This window comes from Brachycentrus maculatus, unplaced genomic scaffold, assembly GCF_059751285.1.
Source record: "Brachycentrus maculatus isolate JH-2025_06_01 unplaced genomic scaffold, ASM5975128v1 h1tg000142l, whole genome shotgun sequence".
NCBI classification, from domain to species: Eukaryota; Metazoa; Arthropoda; class Insecta; order Trichoptera; family Brachycentridae; genus Brachycentrus; species Brachycentrus maculatus.
This window is the reverse complement of record NW_028280895.1, coordinates 1,280,097-1,296,040: the sequence shown is the minus strand read 5'-3', so window position 1 is coordinate 1,296,040 and position 15,944 is coordinate 1,280,097. Positions and strand designations below refer to the sequence as shown.

The 15,944-nt window shown below is 31.5% G+C and overlaps 1 protein-coding gene across 1 annotated transcript; it reads right to left on the bottom strand.

Moving 5' to 3' along the window:
• Positions 1-1,119: 1,119 nt before the first annotated feature.
• LOC148308992 (ubiquitin-conjugating enzyme E2 L5-like) lies at positions 1,120-12,498 on the bottom strand. Its single transcript, XM_088260727.1, has 4 exons — positions 12,463-12,498; positions 6,437-6,532; positions 3,127-3,313; positions 1,120-1,793 (listed from the first exon to the last, which is right to left on the bottom strand). Exons 1-4 carry the CDS (start codon positions 12,487-12,489, stop codon positions 1,639-1,641), a joined length of 465 nt encoding a protein of 154 aa, XP_088116853.1. The 5' UTR covers positions 12,490-12,498; the 3' UTR covers positions 1,120-1,638.
• Between the last annotated feature and the right edge of the window lie 3,446 nt (positions 12,499-15,944).

Sequence of the window (15,944 nt, the reverse complement as noted above, 5' to 3'; positions counted from 1 at the left end):
AATATAGATATTCTCTTTTTTTACAAATGTAACAAGGAAAATCAACATCATTATCTACACCAGTGATTCTGAACCTTTTTGAAGTCAGGGAGCACATCATTAGGAATGTTTGCGGCACACCAAAACTAAACATCCAAAAAAACATACAAAGTTAACTTATATTAAAGATAAAACTGATTATTTTATTATGGACAAGTTAAAATTACATTAATTTTAAAAAAACACATGAAAACGTAAATACTCCAATGAAACTTTTTGCGTCTTTTATTTAATATAACACCCGAGCTTGCCGGCTTTAAAAATTTCAGCGATATCAGGTCTAATATTTGATATGGCTGCTTTAATTTCGTCTTCTTTTGCGTTTCTTCGTTTTCATCATGGTTAACCTTCTCTTCCCGGTGTTGTGTACCTAGTACACATTGCTTCTAATAACAATAAAGGTTAAGAACCACTGATCTACACGTTAGGCTTATTCCTACGTACGTTCGACGTTTAACGTTAAACAAGGTTAAGGTTTCACGTAAACTAAGGTTATTTTTTGATTTATTCGTAATTTCATGTTTATACAGACATTCATATATTTAAAATTTTTAAAACATAAACAAACTAATACTGAAACTGAATACAGTAAAACCTCGATAAGTAGGACCTCCATTTAACGAACTTCAGATATAACGAAAAATCCGGTGAAATATAAAATATTGAAAACGTCCTGTTAATATTATGCTTACTTTTTATTTGACTTCTCGATAAAGGATGAAGAAGACTATGGAAGTCTGGGCATTTACAGGGCTTACGACCGTCATTCTTCTTCTTTCTTCTTCTGACCCTTATCCGCACCGTGCATAGGGCACTGCATCGTTTTGACGCAGTTTTATTTTGATCGTGAATAAACAGAAAAAAATGCTTTGTTTTATTTCTTTTGGAATGCCCTCTCTTTTTTTCTGTGTCTCCCACGCAAAATTTATATTTTTATTTATTTCATTTGTGAAGTTTCACTTTTATCACTGCAATTTTGGCTATCTTTTAAAGAATTTTCCAGTACCTACCTCTTATCGATAAAATAAATACAATAAACCATTTTTTTACAATTTATTTCAATATAATTTTCAGGTAGTTTGCAATGTTTTGGGGTCTACAATACATCGGTGTACGATATCGCTCACTCCTTTCAACAACGTCATATATAAAAAAAAATCATCAATTTTCAGTTGTGCATGTTTTTGGAATGCCTAGAAAATGTGCTATATCCCAGCAAAAGCGGGATATTTTAAACTTAATATTAACCTGCTTTAGGGCAGAAAGTGTTGTTTTTGCATTTTGAAGAAAAGTTATTGTTTAATTATTTATTAATTATTGTTTAATATGTTTCAAATGGACAAAAAACATTCAAGTTTTACCTAAAAAGATTTGTTGCACAGTAAAAAGTTCAATAAGTGGCTTGATTTTTATTTTTAATACATTTCATTATATTTTTAAACTTTAAAAACGATCTCCTGAAAAATCAAGTTTGTTTATAAATGACGTTGTTAAAAGGAGTGAGTGATATGTGTTTTAAATTATGTAAAAACGAGATAAACATACGTTAGATGTAAAAAATGTTTATTCCCATAAGACATGGTGGATTTTTTTTTATAGCTAAGCAGCGGGTCTTGGCTCGGCGTGTTCCACGGTGTACGCTTCAGCAATTTCGTTGAACTTTTCGCGATCGTTCAAGAAAGCCTCGGCTACGTCAGCCCGGAGGGGATGGTCCGGTTCAGGGTCGTCGATCATCGCCACCAAGGTATGGATAACTAAAAGTAGACAAGTTCATCTTTGAGATTCTTTACAATAACAAAATGCAACATCAAACAGTTCCAACAAAACTACAAATATTTCAATCACCTCCCTATGAGCGCTTGTGCACTACACGGAATTTTACCGTTCGGCAGTCAGGTTTTGAAAAATCAAAGCGATTACGACAGTTTAGCGTGATTGAATTTAGCGTGTTGACGCACCGATCCGAAGAAAGATGGACAAAAGCACAAGCCAATCCAAGCCAATCATCCGTTTTATATGCTAACTGAAGTGCCGGTTGGTAAAATTCCGTGTAGTGCATACGGTGCGCGTGAATACGATCACGTTAAACTGTCGTAGTCGCTTTTATTTGAAGAACCGGACTGCCGGACAGTAAAATTCCATGTAGTGCACGAGCGCTCGATAGGTATTTTTTTTAATATAAAATGTCCATTATTCGGGCAAAAATAATACAAAAATGTGTTTTTTTTTATTCAAAATTTGAAAAGTGGATATATTATTTAACCTAATAATAAATAATTTATTCTTTATAATTAATTGTTAATTAAACATGATCAAACATTTATAATTCATTGTTTATTATTTATTATTTACTACCTACTACCTACTACCTACTGCCTACTGCCTACTGCCTACTGCCTACTGCCTACTGCCTACTGCCTACTGCCTACTGCCTACTGCCTACTGCCTACTGCCTACTGCCTACTGCCTACTGCCTACTGCCTACTGCTTACTACTTACTACTTATTGTTAACTATTTACTGACTGTTTACTGTTTGCTGTTTACTGTTAACTATTTACTGTTTATTGTTTATTTTTTATTTTTTTCCGACAAACTTGTATTACTGTGCTGTTGTCGATGTACTATTGCGCCGGGGTACTTAGCGCTTAGTTTACGGGATAATACATATCGCTTACTCCTTTCAAGAACGTCATAAATCAAAAAACTTGATTTTTCAGGAGAACGTTTTTAAAGTTTAATAATATAGTACAATGTTTTAAAAATAAATATCAAGCCACTTATTGAACTTTTTACTGTGCAACATATCTTTTTAGGTAAAATCTGAAGATTTTTTCTCTATTTGAAAAATATTTAGTATATTTAAAAAAATAATTAAACAATACCTTTTCTTCAAAATGCAAAAACAACACATTCTGCACTGTAGCGGTTAAATATTAAGTTGAAAATATGCCGCTTTTGCTGGGATATAGTACATTTTTTGGGCATTCCGAAAATATGCACAACTGAAAATTGTCGATTTTTGATTTATGACGTTCTTGAAAGGAGTGAGCGATATGACAGTTGTATTAATAAGGAGTGAGAGTTACTATGTTCAGTGGTGGTGGCCGGCTTCCAGTTCTCCGGCAATATGAGGGGAATGCACACTTTGCCCTCCTCGTCGATGTTTGGGTGGTAGATCTTGGTCTGGAAGGCGATGGTGGGGGGTTCGAAGGGATATTCGGCGGGGAAGTTGATCTGTACGCGGAATGCTCCCTTGTTGTAAGGAATGTTATCCTGAAAGTTGACAAATAAATTGATATATTAGAAACATTATGAAATAAAACGCAAACCCTGTTTTAAACCACTTTTATATTTGGTGCTTTATCCCAACCGATTTCGACAAGCGCCTTGATATTTTCAGGGATGGAACTTATGCTCCCTTGTTGTAAGGAATGTTATCCTAAAAGTTGATAAATAAATTCATATATTATAAACTTTATGAAATAAAATTCAAACCCTGTTTTAAACCACTTTTATTTTTGGTACTTTGCACCTTGCCATCTTCAGGGATGAAATTCTCCCTTGTTGTATGGAATGTTATCCTAAATGTTGACAAACAAATTGACATTTTATAAACTTTATGAAATAAAACGCAAACCCTGTTTTAAACCACTTTTATTTTTGGTACTTTGCACCTTGCCATCTTCAGGGTTGAAATGCTCCCTTGTTGTATGGAATGTTATCCTAAATGTTGACAAACAAATTGACATTTTATAAACTTTATGAAATAAAACGCAAACCCTGTTTTAAACCACTTTTATTTTTGGTACTTTATTTCAACCGATTTTGACAAGCACCTTGACATCTTCGGGGATGGAACTTATCCATCTCTGAAGTCGGCAAGGTTCTTGTTGAAACAGGTTGGAAAAATATACCTACAAAAATAAAAGTGATTTAAAACAGGATATGAGTTTTTTTTAACTCGACACTGGCTAGAACACTCTAGAAGCCATTTAAAAAAAAGAAGAATAGTTTTATTTTATAAAGTTTACAAAATGTGCCGCAATGCATCATCAAAAAACATTCAAGATAATGCTTGTATATATAATATGTAGTATTTACATAAATACATTTAGCAAAATTGAGAAAAATGCTTAGAATTTAAGAAATGCGTCACTATTTTTTGTGGCTATTTGCATTTTATTTTTGCCAAATAATTTAATTACTTATATTTTTTCCAAACCTCGAGGTGGTGTGCGTATGAATAAAATAGAATGAACCAATAACGTAATATAAATGATTTAAAGAAATTGTAAAACAAAATTCAACTGAAAATGATTTCAAATGATCATAACATATTGATGCGATATTCTTTGGTTTTTAGCGGTGCGTATTTCATTATTTTGACAGTTGAAAAAACACAGTAAAATCTCACTTCTTTTGTTTGGAATTGAATTTTGTTCCAAATTTAAAATTTAAAATAAACGCGCTCTATTCGATGAACGCATGAATAAATTGTACCTACCTAGGTATGTAAGGCGGTATAGGTACGCATATTCAAATTTATCAATCAGGACACATATTAATACTACAGTGAAACCTCTATATATCGTTCCTCGAATAACAGTTTTCCCGGATGTGTCGTTTATTTCTTCTATCCCAACTTAATTTCATACTAAACTAAACCTTTCTTTATCACCATTTACCGCATTTATCGTTCGAATTAAGCTGCATATTTGATACATTTTGTCTGTGTTTTTTACATTATTTCCAATTTTCTTACATTCAACGGCAACGTATGAGATAGAAACTATCGAAAGCTTGTGTAACCGATACCAGGAGAGGTCGATATTGATGAAAAGGAGCCGCTGCCTGTATTTGCATTTCCAGAAGCGTGCACACTCTTTGAAAGAAAACTTTCTATAACGCACATTCAATAACCGATGCTGAAAAAATACTATTTGCAAAACCGAAAATATACTATTGACTAACGAAAATACAACAGTTAAAAAACGAAAGTATTTAAAAAAAAATCTATTCAGGTTTGTATTTTTTTTAAATAAATACATTTGCATCTGAAACATGTCGCTCACTCCTTTCAAGAACGTCATAAATCAAAAAACTTGATTTTTCAGGAGAACGTTTTTAAAGTTTTAAAATATAATACAATGTATTACAAATAAATATCAAGACACTTATTGAACTTTTTACTGTGCAACAGATCTTTTTAGGAAAACCTGAAGGTTTTTTCTCCATTTGAAAAATATTTAGGATATAAAAAAATAATCAAACAATACCTTTTCTTCAAAATTCAAAAACAACACTTTCTGCCCTGTAGCGGGTAAATATTAAGTTTAAAATATGCCTCTTTTGCCGGGATATAGTACATTTTCTGGGCATTTCGAAAACATGCACAACTGAAAATTGACGATTTTTGATTTATGACGTTCTTGAAAGGAGTGAGCGATGTATTCTTCTTAGAATTTTAGCTTACGAATGGTTATGCAGATTGGGAAGACAGTATCTTTACTCGGTCGCATCTATTTGCGTATTGACCTCTTAATCCCGCATTCATTGTTTTCCGGCGTTCATAGTTTATTTTAATAGGTCCCTTTAAAAACGATAGATAGAGGTTTCACTGTATTTGAATTCGGAACAAAAACCTGACAAATAAACCAAGCGAGATTCTTCTGCGTTTCCAAATATCAAAATGGCGGAAGAAAATCGTCATAATGTGAAAATAGTTTTACGCATATTTTTTATTCCTGTTCCCGTTTTGACTCTCGTTTTTTTACAGAAACAACCGCGGGCATTTACACAATAACTCTTGTTAGTTTCATCGCGATCGGTTGAATAGTATAGGAGTCTATAGAGGATAAATACATGTATATGTACAAGATATACATGTATAAATAATACATATATATATATATGCATACATTACATATATACATATATATATAGTAATAGATAAATACATATATATGCATTCCATTTTATGTATGGAAGATATCGCTCACTCCTTTCAAGAACGTCAGAAATCAAAACTAATCAATTTTCAGTTGTGCAGTTGTGTTTTCAGAATGCCTAGAAAATGTACCATATCCTAGCAAAAGCGGCATATTTTTAACTTAATATTTACCCGCTACAGGACAGAAAGTGTTGTTTTTTGCATTTTGAAGAAAAGGTATTGTTTAATTTTTTTTTTAATGTACTGAATATTTTTCAAATGGAGAAATAACATTCAAGTTTTACCTAAAAAGATCTGTTGCAAAGTAAAAAGTTAAATAAGTGGCTTGATATTTATTTTTAATACTTTGTAATATATTTTTAAACTTTAAAAACGTTCTCCTGAAAAATCAAGTTTTTTTTTATTTATGGCGTTTTTAAAGGAGTGAGCGATATGTAGGTACTTACGGGCACAATTAGTCCTCGCCATTGAAACAAGTTGTCTTCGTCCACTTCAATATTTCGGAACACCGTTTCCTCGGACTCTCTGACTTGAATGAGCTCCTGAAAAGTACGTGTAAAAAAAAGATGAAAGTCTGTAAAATTACCCTTTACACAATATTTTATGTATCCACACAAATTGTATACATTTATTTAAAAGCACAATGATAAACATATTTAAAATATATTTTTACTGAGATCCACCAAGCCACCTTGTGTGTCTTGTGGGTGGAGTAATTGTTACATATATTTTTTATTGTTTCGTTTTATTTTATTTTAACCTGATATACACAGAAAAAAATTTAAAAAAAATTCAAAATATAAAACTATTATACAATTTTCATAGAATCAACTCTTGATAATTTACCCATTCCTTTATTTTGCCTTTGTTCCATGTTTTATTTTGACCTCTAACCTCCGTCGGAAACAAATTTAAAATGTTCGAATGATATGTTGACGTATTCGACTCCCTTATTTACTTTCAAGTATTGGGACTATCAAACCTTTGTTGTGGGTAAATCGTGTATCATGGTTGTGTACTAGAGATTTCGATATTTTTGTCTAGTTTGTTGTTCAACGATGATACTCATCCACAATATCCCACGTACCGGAAGTAACTTGATGTTTTAACTATACTGATAAATATATATATATATATATATATATATATATATATATATATATATATATATATATATATATATATATATATATATATATATATATATATATATATATATATATATATATATATATATATATATATATATATATATATATATATATATATATATATATATATATATATATATATATATATATATATATATATATATATATATATATATATATATATATATATATATATATATATATATATATATATATATTTATATATATATATATATACATATATATATATATATATATATATTTATATATATATATATATATATATATATATATATATATATATATATATATATATATATATATATATATATATATATATATATATATATATAAATATATATATATATATATATATATATATATATATATATATATATATATATATATATATATAAATATACATATACATATATATATATATATATATATACATATATATATATATATATATACATATATATATATATATATATATATACATATATATATATATATATATATATATATATATATATATATATATATATATATATATATATATTTATATATATATATATATAAAAATATATATATATATATATATATATATATATATATATATATATATATATATATATATATATATATATATATATATATATATATATATATATATATATATATATATATATATATATATATATATATATATATATATATATATATATATATATATATATATATATATATATATATATATGTAAAAACATAAAACTAAATGTTTATATATCAAGTTTGGATTGTCCCTTTGATTGTTTGTATGACTGGGTACATTTTTTTTTATTATTGTGGTATTTAAATATTTGGCGGTTAGGTTAGGTTTTTCCTGGAGACAGTTTGTGGACTCCATATCCTCCACATAGGGAGCGGATATGGTTTAAGAGGTTAGGTATTTTTCTCTTGCCCTATGGCCAGGTATTTCGGGTGTCTTTTTGTGTATGAACAAATCAGTTGCAGGTGAACAAATCAGGGATGATAGAGACCACATTCATTTATGCTTCACAAAAGGCAGCAGTTCCAAGGATTTGGGTGTAAATGTCCAGACACCTGTCCAGACATATGCAAGCATATAAAATGATCACTTAGCCAGCCAAATGCCACATCTTCATCTTTTTTCGTATGAAAACGTAGTCGTACAGGAGAAAGTGACAACTAACAAAACGTAAAATGTTCAGGAGGGCCATTTAAGTCACTTTTGCTTGGCAAGAAAGTAAACATCAATGCAGTAAGTTAATATATTATATACAACATTTTGAGTGTTTCCAAATACTTTTTCACAAATCTGGATTAAATTATCTGGTCAAATTATAAGCTAAAATGATAAAAAATGATAATGATATTTACTGGCGTTTCTCATGTGTGTGCTTATAATCCAGGATTCGGACCTTACACACTAACAAAAGAGTTTCTGCTCAATTAAAAGCTTCTTTTCATCTCACCAATAGATGTCTCTGGTGAAGTTCTAGTGATTCAAGAAGAATGTTTCAAAATTGGTACATATATCGTACTACTGGTTCATATAGAACTTCCAAGAATTTGAGTAGTGTAGTTGTTAGTACAGTAATGGGTAGAATTGGTGAATGTTACACGTGTGTAAAGTGATCTCTTAAACCAGCCTATTACGGCCTTCAGTCCCGTAAATGCCCCGACTTCCATATCAATATATTATACTTCCAAGTTTAAAACCCTTTGGGATTTTTTCAGGGTAATATTGAGCTAGTAAGATATCAAATAGTCAATGATCGCGTTTTTGTAAAAAATGCACTTGGTCATTTTCTCCTGTATGACTACGATTATACATAATATAGGAAGAATTACATTTGCATTTTGTTTATTTCATTTGCAAAGTAAACTTGGATTTGAAGTGGAGAGATAACAAAATGCCTATCGTAAAAATAATGCATAATTCGCGAAATTATTAGGCATATCGGTAACTAAGTGTCCCACCTTAAAATTTAAAAATAAAAATACACATAGATAACGACACCGACAACTATATTACATTTATTGGAAATAATACGTTATCAGACACACGTCTACATTAGATATAAACATTATTATCGCCAAAATTAATTCCTTTTTTTACACCTAGTATAATCGCATTTCCATAATAGTGTCGCCTACTTTCGAAATCCGCCAGATCCAATTTTTTTAAGATTTTAAAATAAATACTCTATCGGAATGCCAATTGTGAGTTTTATTGTTTAAAATATTTATATAGGTACTTGAAAATCCTGCTAAAAAATTCTTAAAAACAGCGTTGTATTTCAAATTCCGCTATATTCATGGAACTTGCCTTCTGACCCATATCGGCCAATCAGAGAGCGGGGATATGTCAAAAATTAAGATGACAACATTATCAGTTTGCGTCTCGTGTTTTTTTAAAATACAACATGGAAAAATTCTCTATTTCATAATATTTTATCCAAAGATAGAGAAATATTTTTAGCATAAATGTCACCCGGAGAATTTAGCATTTTTTGTATAATCGACTAACATGGATCTGGCGGATTTTGAAAGTGGGCGACACAATTTTAAGATCAGACTCATACAGAAGACCTGGGGAGAATTTTCTCAAAGAACCCTCAATTCAGTCTGGCATATGATTGTACGAACGTACATAACGTGGAAGAAGTGGAGCTTATTGAAGAAGACCAAGAAGAGCTGACAACTGAAGAGCTCCAAGCACTTCTAGTCCAAGAATATGATAAAGCTCAAAGAGAAGCTTCATCTCACAACGAGGACCATCTGACAATCATTCAATTCAATCCAATTCAATTTATTTCAATTAATATATACATTACAAACTATAAAAAATTTCAATCGATACATTAAAAATACATTAAAATAAAATATATGCAGAAACTATTGCTAAAGGTATAGAAGAATCCCGCTTCGGAAAACTCCTTCAGACACATGGAACAGATCAATACCCAATGAGATATTGTTCAACATAGCGGTAGCTCTTCCTACAGGCATAACCATCGACAGGTTGGTCCTGTGTATAGGAATGTGAAACAATCTATGTCTTAGGTAAGTATCGGGAACATACAGACCAATGTTCCGGATAATTTCAGGATTATCGATCATACCGCGCAACAATCGATAAAAATGCGTAATCAAATACACACTCCTTCTAGTCTCTAAACTATTGTAGCCAAGCATACCCTGGAGAAACTCGGTCGGGTAGAGCCAAGGATAATATCCGTACTCTCTCATGTAGAGATACTTCAGAAACTTATTTTGGACTTTCTCTACCATAAGAGAGTACTTAAGCTCGTGTGGCCCCCAAATCATCGAGCCACTCTCGAGTCTACTTCGCACCAAGGAGTTATAAAGAGTTCTCAGCACGCATCTGACTTCTGACAATCAAAGCGACCAATCTCATAGCTCCCATCGAGGACATCTTGGTCAGATGGTGATAGGTTCTGGACATCACCAACACTCACTATCCAAACTCAGCTGAGGCCGACAGTATCAACCATCTCTACAATGACACTCTTGCCCGATATTTCCGGCCGGTGTTGAAGAAGAGAAAAAAATGGACAATGTTGGAAAGCATTATTTTTGACATCTCATCAAAGATGAAGAAGAATATGGAAGTCTGGGCATTTACGGGGCTGACGACCGTCATAGGCTGGTTTAAGTGATCACTTTACACACGTGTAACATTCACCAATTCACCCATTATTGACAACTACACTACTCAAATTCTTGGATGTTCTATATATGGTATATGAACCAATTTAGAAACATTCTTCTTGAATAACTAGAACTTCACTAGAGACATCTATTGGTGAGATGAAAAGAAGCTTTTTAATAAGCAGAAACTCTTTAATTATTTTTTTGAAAATAACTCCTTGAAAATAACTCCTGTAATTGGAGATAATCTAGATTTTGTGAACAAGTATTTGGACACACTCAAAATGTTGTTAATATTGGAAAGGCTTAAGAAGCCAACAGACAAGAAGCAAAGGTTGTAACAAGAGGGTTTGATTTTGTAAGCCTCGAAGACTCCTAAATCTGAGTTTAGCTTAAACAAAGAAAAAAAAGTGATTATCTCTTTTTATGTTCAGTACCAAGTTTTTCCTTTAAAAAAAAGAGAAACATTTGTGTTTTTTATTATTTACACAAATATTTCAATTTCATGCTATTTCTGTGAGCCTAAGCGGCTCATTATTTGAAATAGGTATCAAATTGTGGTAAAGTGGGTTAGAACCGAGAAACTCTGACTTAAGAGTCCGCGACACTAACCACGGGACCACAACCCGACACTATGCTACATTGTTATGGAAAAACTCGTTTCATATAACGAACTTGCTCCTTGAACGAATTAAGTACGTTGTACGAGGCATCGCTGTATGTAACAAAAAGAGTAACGAAACAGTTGTACGTATTTACAATCCTGTTGAAATTCGACCTCGTGACGAAAAGTCCATACATAAAAAGGAGATCAGGGTGCGACTACAATGTCGCAATGTGTCATTTGCTTCAACACTGGATTGTTTTTTCAGTTATAAAATGTAAAAATCTCCTTTTTTACTCAATATGTTTTTTGTGAGATATCAATTTTTTTAAATCATGAATTTATTCGATCTACATTCTAACACTGTTAAGGGGATACAACGCAACACAGAGTTCAATCACCAGCCAACCGCCGTACAGGTAACACGTCTTTCCACGCTCGATTTAGTTAAATATCGTATTTTGGATATTTTTTTGGTTTTTCAGAATATATTAATGTATTTTTTTTGTATATTCAGGGATCAATTTTATTAATTTATTTTTAACTATCCTAATTCACTTTCATTTTTAAGAGATATGAACTAAATATCGCTCACTCCTTTCAAGAACGTCATAAATCAAAAAACTTGATTTTTAAGGAGAACGTTTTTAAAGTTTAAAAATAAAACAAAATGTATTAAAAATAAATATCAAGCCACTTAGAACTTTTTACTGTACAACAGATCTTTTTAGGTAAAACCTGAAAGTTTTTTCTCCATTTGAAAAATATTTAGTTTATTTAAAAAAATAATTAAACAATATCCTTTCTTCAAAATGCAAAACAACACTTTCTGCCCTGTAGCGGGTAAATATTAAGTTAAGAATATGCCGCTTTTGCCGGGATATAGCACATTTTCTGGGCATTCCGAAGACGAACTGAAAATTGACGATTTTTGATATATGACGTTGTTGAAAGAAATGAGCGACATATACATTCAAGGGGATAATGTGGATGTAGATGTTAAAATTATACTTACTTTCTGAAGTCTTCTGACGGCCGACATTTTGTATATATTGTATGTAGTTGACGATCTGATCACCGCAAGGGACTCACTAATTGAACTTGGAAACAGTCCTGATACTTATTTAGAAAAAAATATTCCTTATCACAGATAAAAAAAGTGAAAATGGTATTGAGATAAAAAAATTTAACTTAAAGTTATAAATTTCTACTGTTATCGCTGTTAGCAATTCACTTTAAAATTGTCGAAATTCAACAGAGATATCGATGTTTCATATATCGCTCACTCCTTTCAAGAACGTCAAAAAACTTGATTTTTCAGAAGAACGTTTTTAAAGTTTAAATATATTATACAATGTGTTGAAAATAAATATCAAGCCACTTATTGAACTTTTTACTGTGCAACAGATCTTTTTAGGTAAAACCTGAATGTTTTTTCTCCATTTGAAAAATATTTAGTGTATTTAAAAAAATCCTTTTCTTCAAAGTGCAAAAACAACACTTTCTGCCATGTAGCTGGTAAATATTACGTTAAAAATATGCCGCTTTTGCTGGGTATTCCGAAAACATGCACAACTGAAAATTGACGATTTTTGATACATGACGTTGTTGAAAGGAGTGAGCGATATGCATTTAAGATTCACTCTCACATAACACAATTAACACGCTTAATAGAAACTTGCATTGAACTACAAGATCCAAAATACCGAAACACATCAAACAAAACCTAATACGAGTATTAGTTTCTTTTGACCAAAACAACCTCAATTATTATGCAATAACGTTATACAGCCTGCTTTTACTAGCCATAAAGTCATTAAAAAAACAAAGTTACAAAGAGCTATTTATACTTAGTTTCTTGTTACTTTTTTCCGCCTTCGTGGTGTAATGATTAGCGTGTTTAGCTACCATACTAGAGGTCCCGTGTTGATTCGGTGGGGGTGAAAATAAATTATATTAGTGATAATTTTTTTTTACTGATTTTACACTGTAATATATGTTTAATATTACCCTATAGGTCCCTGGAAGCACAGGAGTGATCACCTTTCGTTTGTGTTAGTAACGATCAAGATTATACTGCGTCAAGATAAGGGTTACAAGAAGAAGAATTTATAAATGGATAAAGAAGGTGGGTAGAGTGAAGGTGGGTAGAGTGAAGGTGGGTAGAGTGAAGGTGGGTAGAGTGAAGGTGGGTAGAGTGAAGGTGGGTAGAGTGAAGGTGGGTAGAGTGAAGGTGGGTAGAGTGAAGGTGGGTAGAGTGAAGGTGGGTAGAGTGAAGGTGGGTAGAGTGAAGGTGGGTAGAGTGAAGGTGGGTAGAGTGAAGGTGGGTAGAGTGAAGGTGGGTAGAGTGAAGGTGGGTAGAGTGAAGGTGGGTAGAGTGAAGGTGGGTAGAGTGAAGGTGGGTAGAGTGAAGGTGGGTAGAGTGAAGGTGGGTAGAGTGAAGGTGGGTAGAGTGAAGGTGGGTAGAGTGAAGGTGGGTAGAGTGAAGGTGGGTAGAGTGAAGGTGGGTAGAGTGAAGGTGGGTAGAGTGAAGGTGGGTATTTATTGATGCATTGAAGTCCTTGTATGTTGCCTTAATCAGAAGTCAGTTGGAATACGGCTCCATAGTCTGGTCTCCTCATTATGCTATACACGCTGACAGCGTAGAGAGAGTACAACACAAGTTCCTCAGATACATTAATTTTAAACTAAATATACCCATTGTTGAGTTATATCAGTGATTCCCAAAGTGGTCTATATCGACCCCTAGGGGTCTATGACAACCTGCAAGGGGTATACGTCAGCGAAAAAAAATTTGGGGGTCCATGAAATACCTAGTGGAAAGGGGGTTCAGCGCTGTTACCAATCTCCTAACGAAAAAAAGAAACAGACTGGACATCATTAGCCGAGGAGATTTAAGATTAACCCTTACAAAATTGACGCCAAATGTTGATAATTTATTATTAAAGCATCAGGTTCATCCTTCTCACTAAAAATATTGACTTATTGCTTATGTTATTTTATTTATAGTTTATTTTATGTTTATTTTATGTTACGTTTGTTTTACATAACAGATACAAAATTGTATTTTGAGTAGTTTTAATTTAAATTCAATTAATAAATGTAAAAATTAACATGTGTTTTTACTTTAAGTTTTTAACACTAAACTTCACTACAGTTAGAAATTTACAGGAAATCAATATCAGGTAAGTAGGGGGTCTACCCAACACGGAAAAACATGGCAAGGGGTCTACGACACAAAAAAGTTTGGGGAACTCTGAGTTAGATTATAATTGCATAATGAAGCGGATTAAATTAATAAATCTTAGTGATAGAAGGATAATTACTGATCTAGTTCCGTTTTATAAAATTCTTTAAAAAATTTTGGACAGCCCTGATCTCCTAAATCAAATAAAGCTTAGCGTGCGCCAAAGAGGTACTAGGCAAAAATCTGTATTCGCAGTATTTGTATATAATGCAAACTATGCCATGTTCTCTCCGATTCCGCGGCTTCACATGTTAGCCAATGCTTTTGAATGTATAGATTTATTTAATATATTGTTATCCTCCTTGAAATCTGTACTTTCTCAGCATTTCTTCTCCATGTTATAATGGATAAATTTAAACGTTGTGTTTCACTCTCTCTTGCTGCTCGCCGATAGTGTTTGAAGGAGACGTGTATTTACCAGTGCTATTTACTTGTTTATTTTATAAGACTATTTGTTGTAAGACTTTTTGTTTCTCTATTAGTGTATTCATTAGTGTATTTTTAATTTTTATATTAGATACTGGATATTTGTATTGTATGTATTATCTTAAAGGCTTCAGCCGTTAAATAAATAAAAAAATAAAAAAAATAGAGCTGAAAAAGATTGCATGTCATTAACAATTTTCTTTCATATAGTTTTATTAATAAGTATTGTAAAATGTGCCCTCGGCACGGGAACACTCAGTGGGGACACATTATTGTTATTTGAAATTATGTGTGTAATGAAATATAAATTAATAAGTAATTTACAAAACGAAAGTAGTAATTAACTAAAATGTAGAAAAAAACAAGGGATATATTTGAAGTTTTTATTATTATTTACATATCGCTCACTCCTTTCAAGAACGTCATAAATCAAAATACTTGATTTTTCAGGAGAACGTTTTTAAAGTTTAAAAATATAATACAATGTATTAAAAATAAATATCAAGCCACTTACTGAACTTTTTACTGTGCAACAGATCTTTTTAGGTAAAACCTGAAGTTTTTTTCTCCATTTGAAAAATATTAAGTTTATTTAAAAAAAATAGTTAAACACTACCTTTTCTTCAAAATGCAAAAACAACACTTTCTGCCCTGTAGCGGGTAAATATCATGTTAAAAATATGCCTCTTTTGCTGGGATATAGTACATTTTTTGAGCATTCCGAAAACACGCATAACTGAAAATTGTCAATTTTTGATTTATGACGTTCTTGAAAGGAGTAAGTGATATTATTCATACGGTATGATATGACTTACATGCAGATT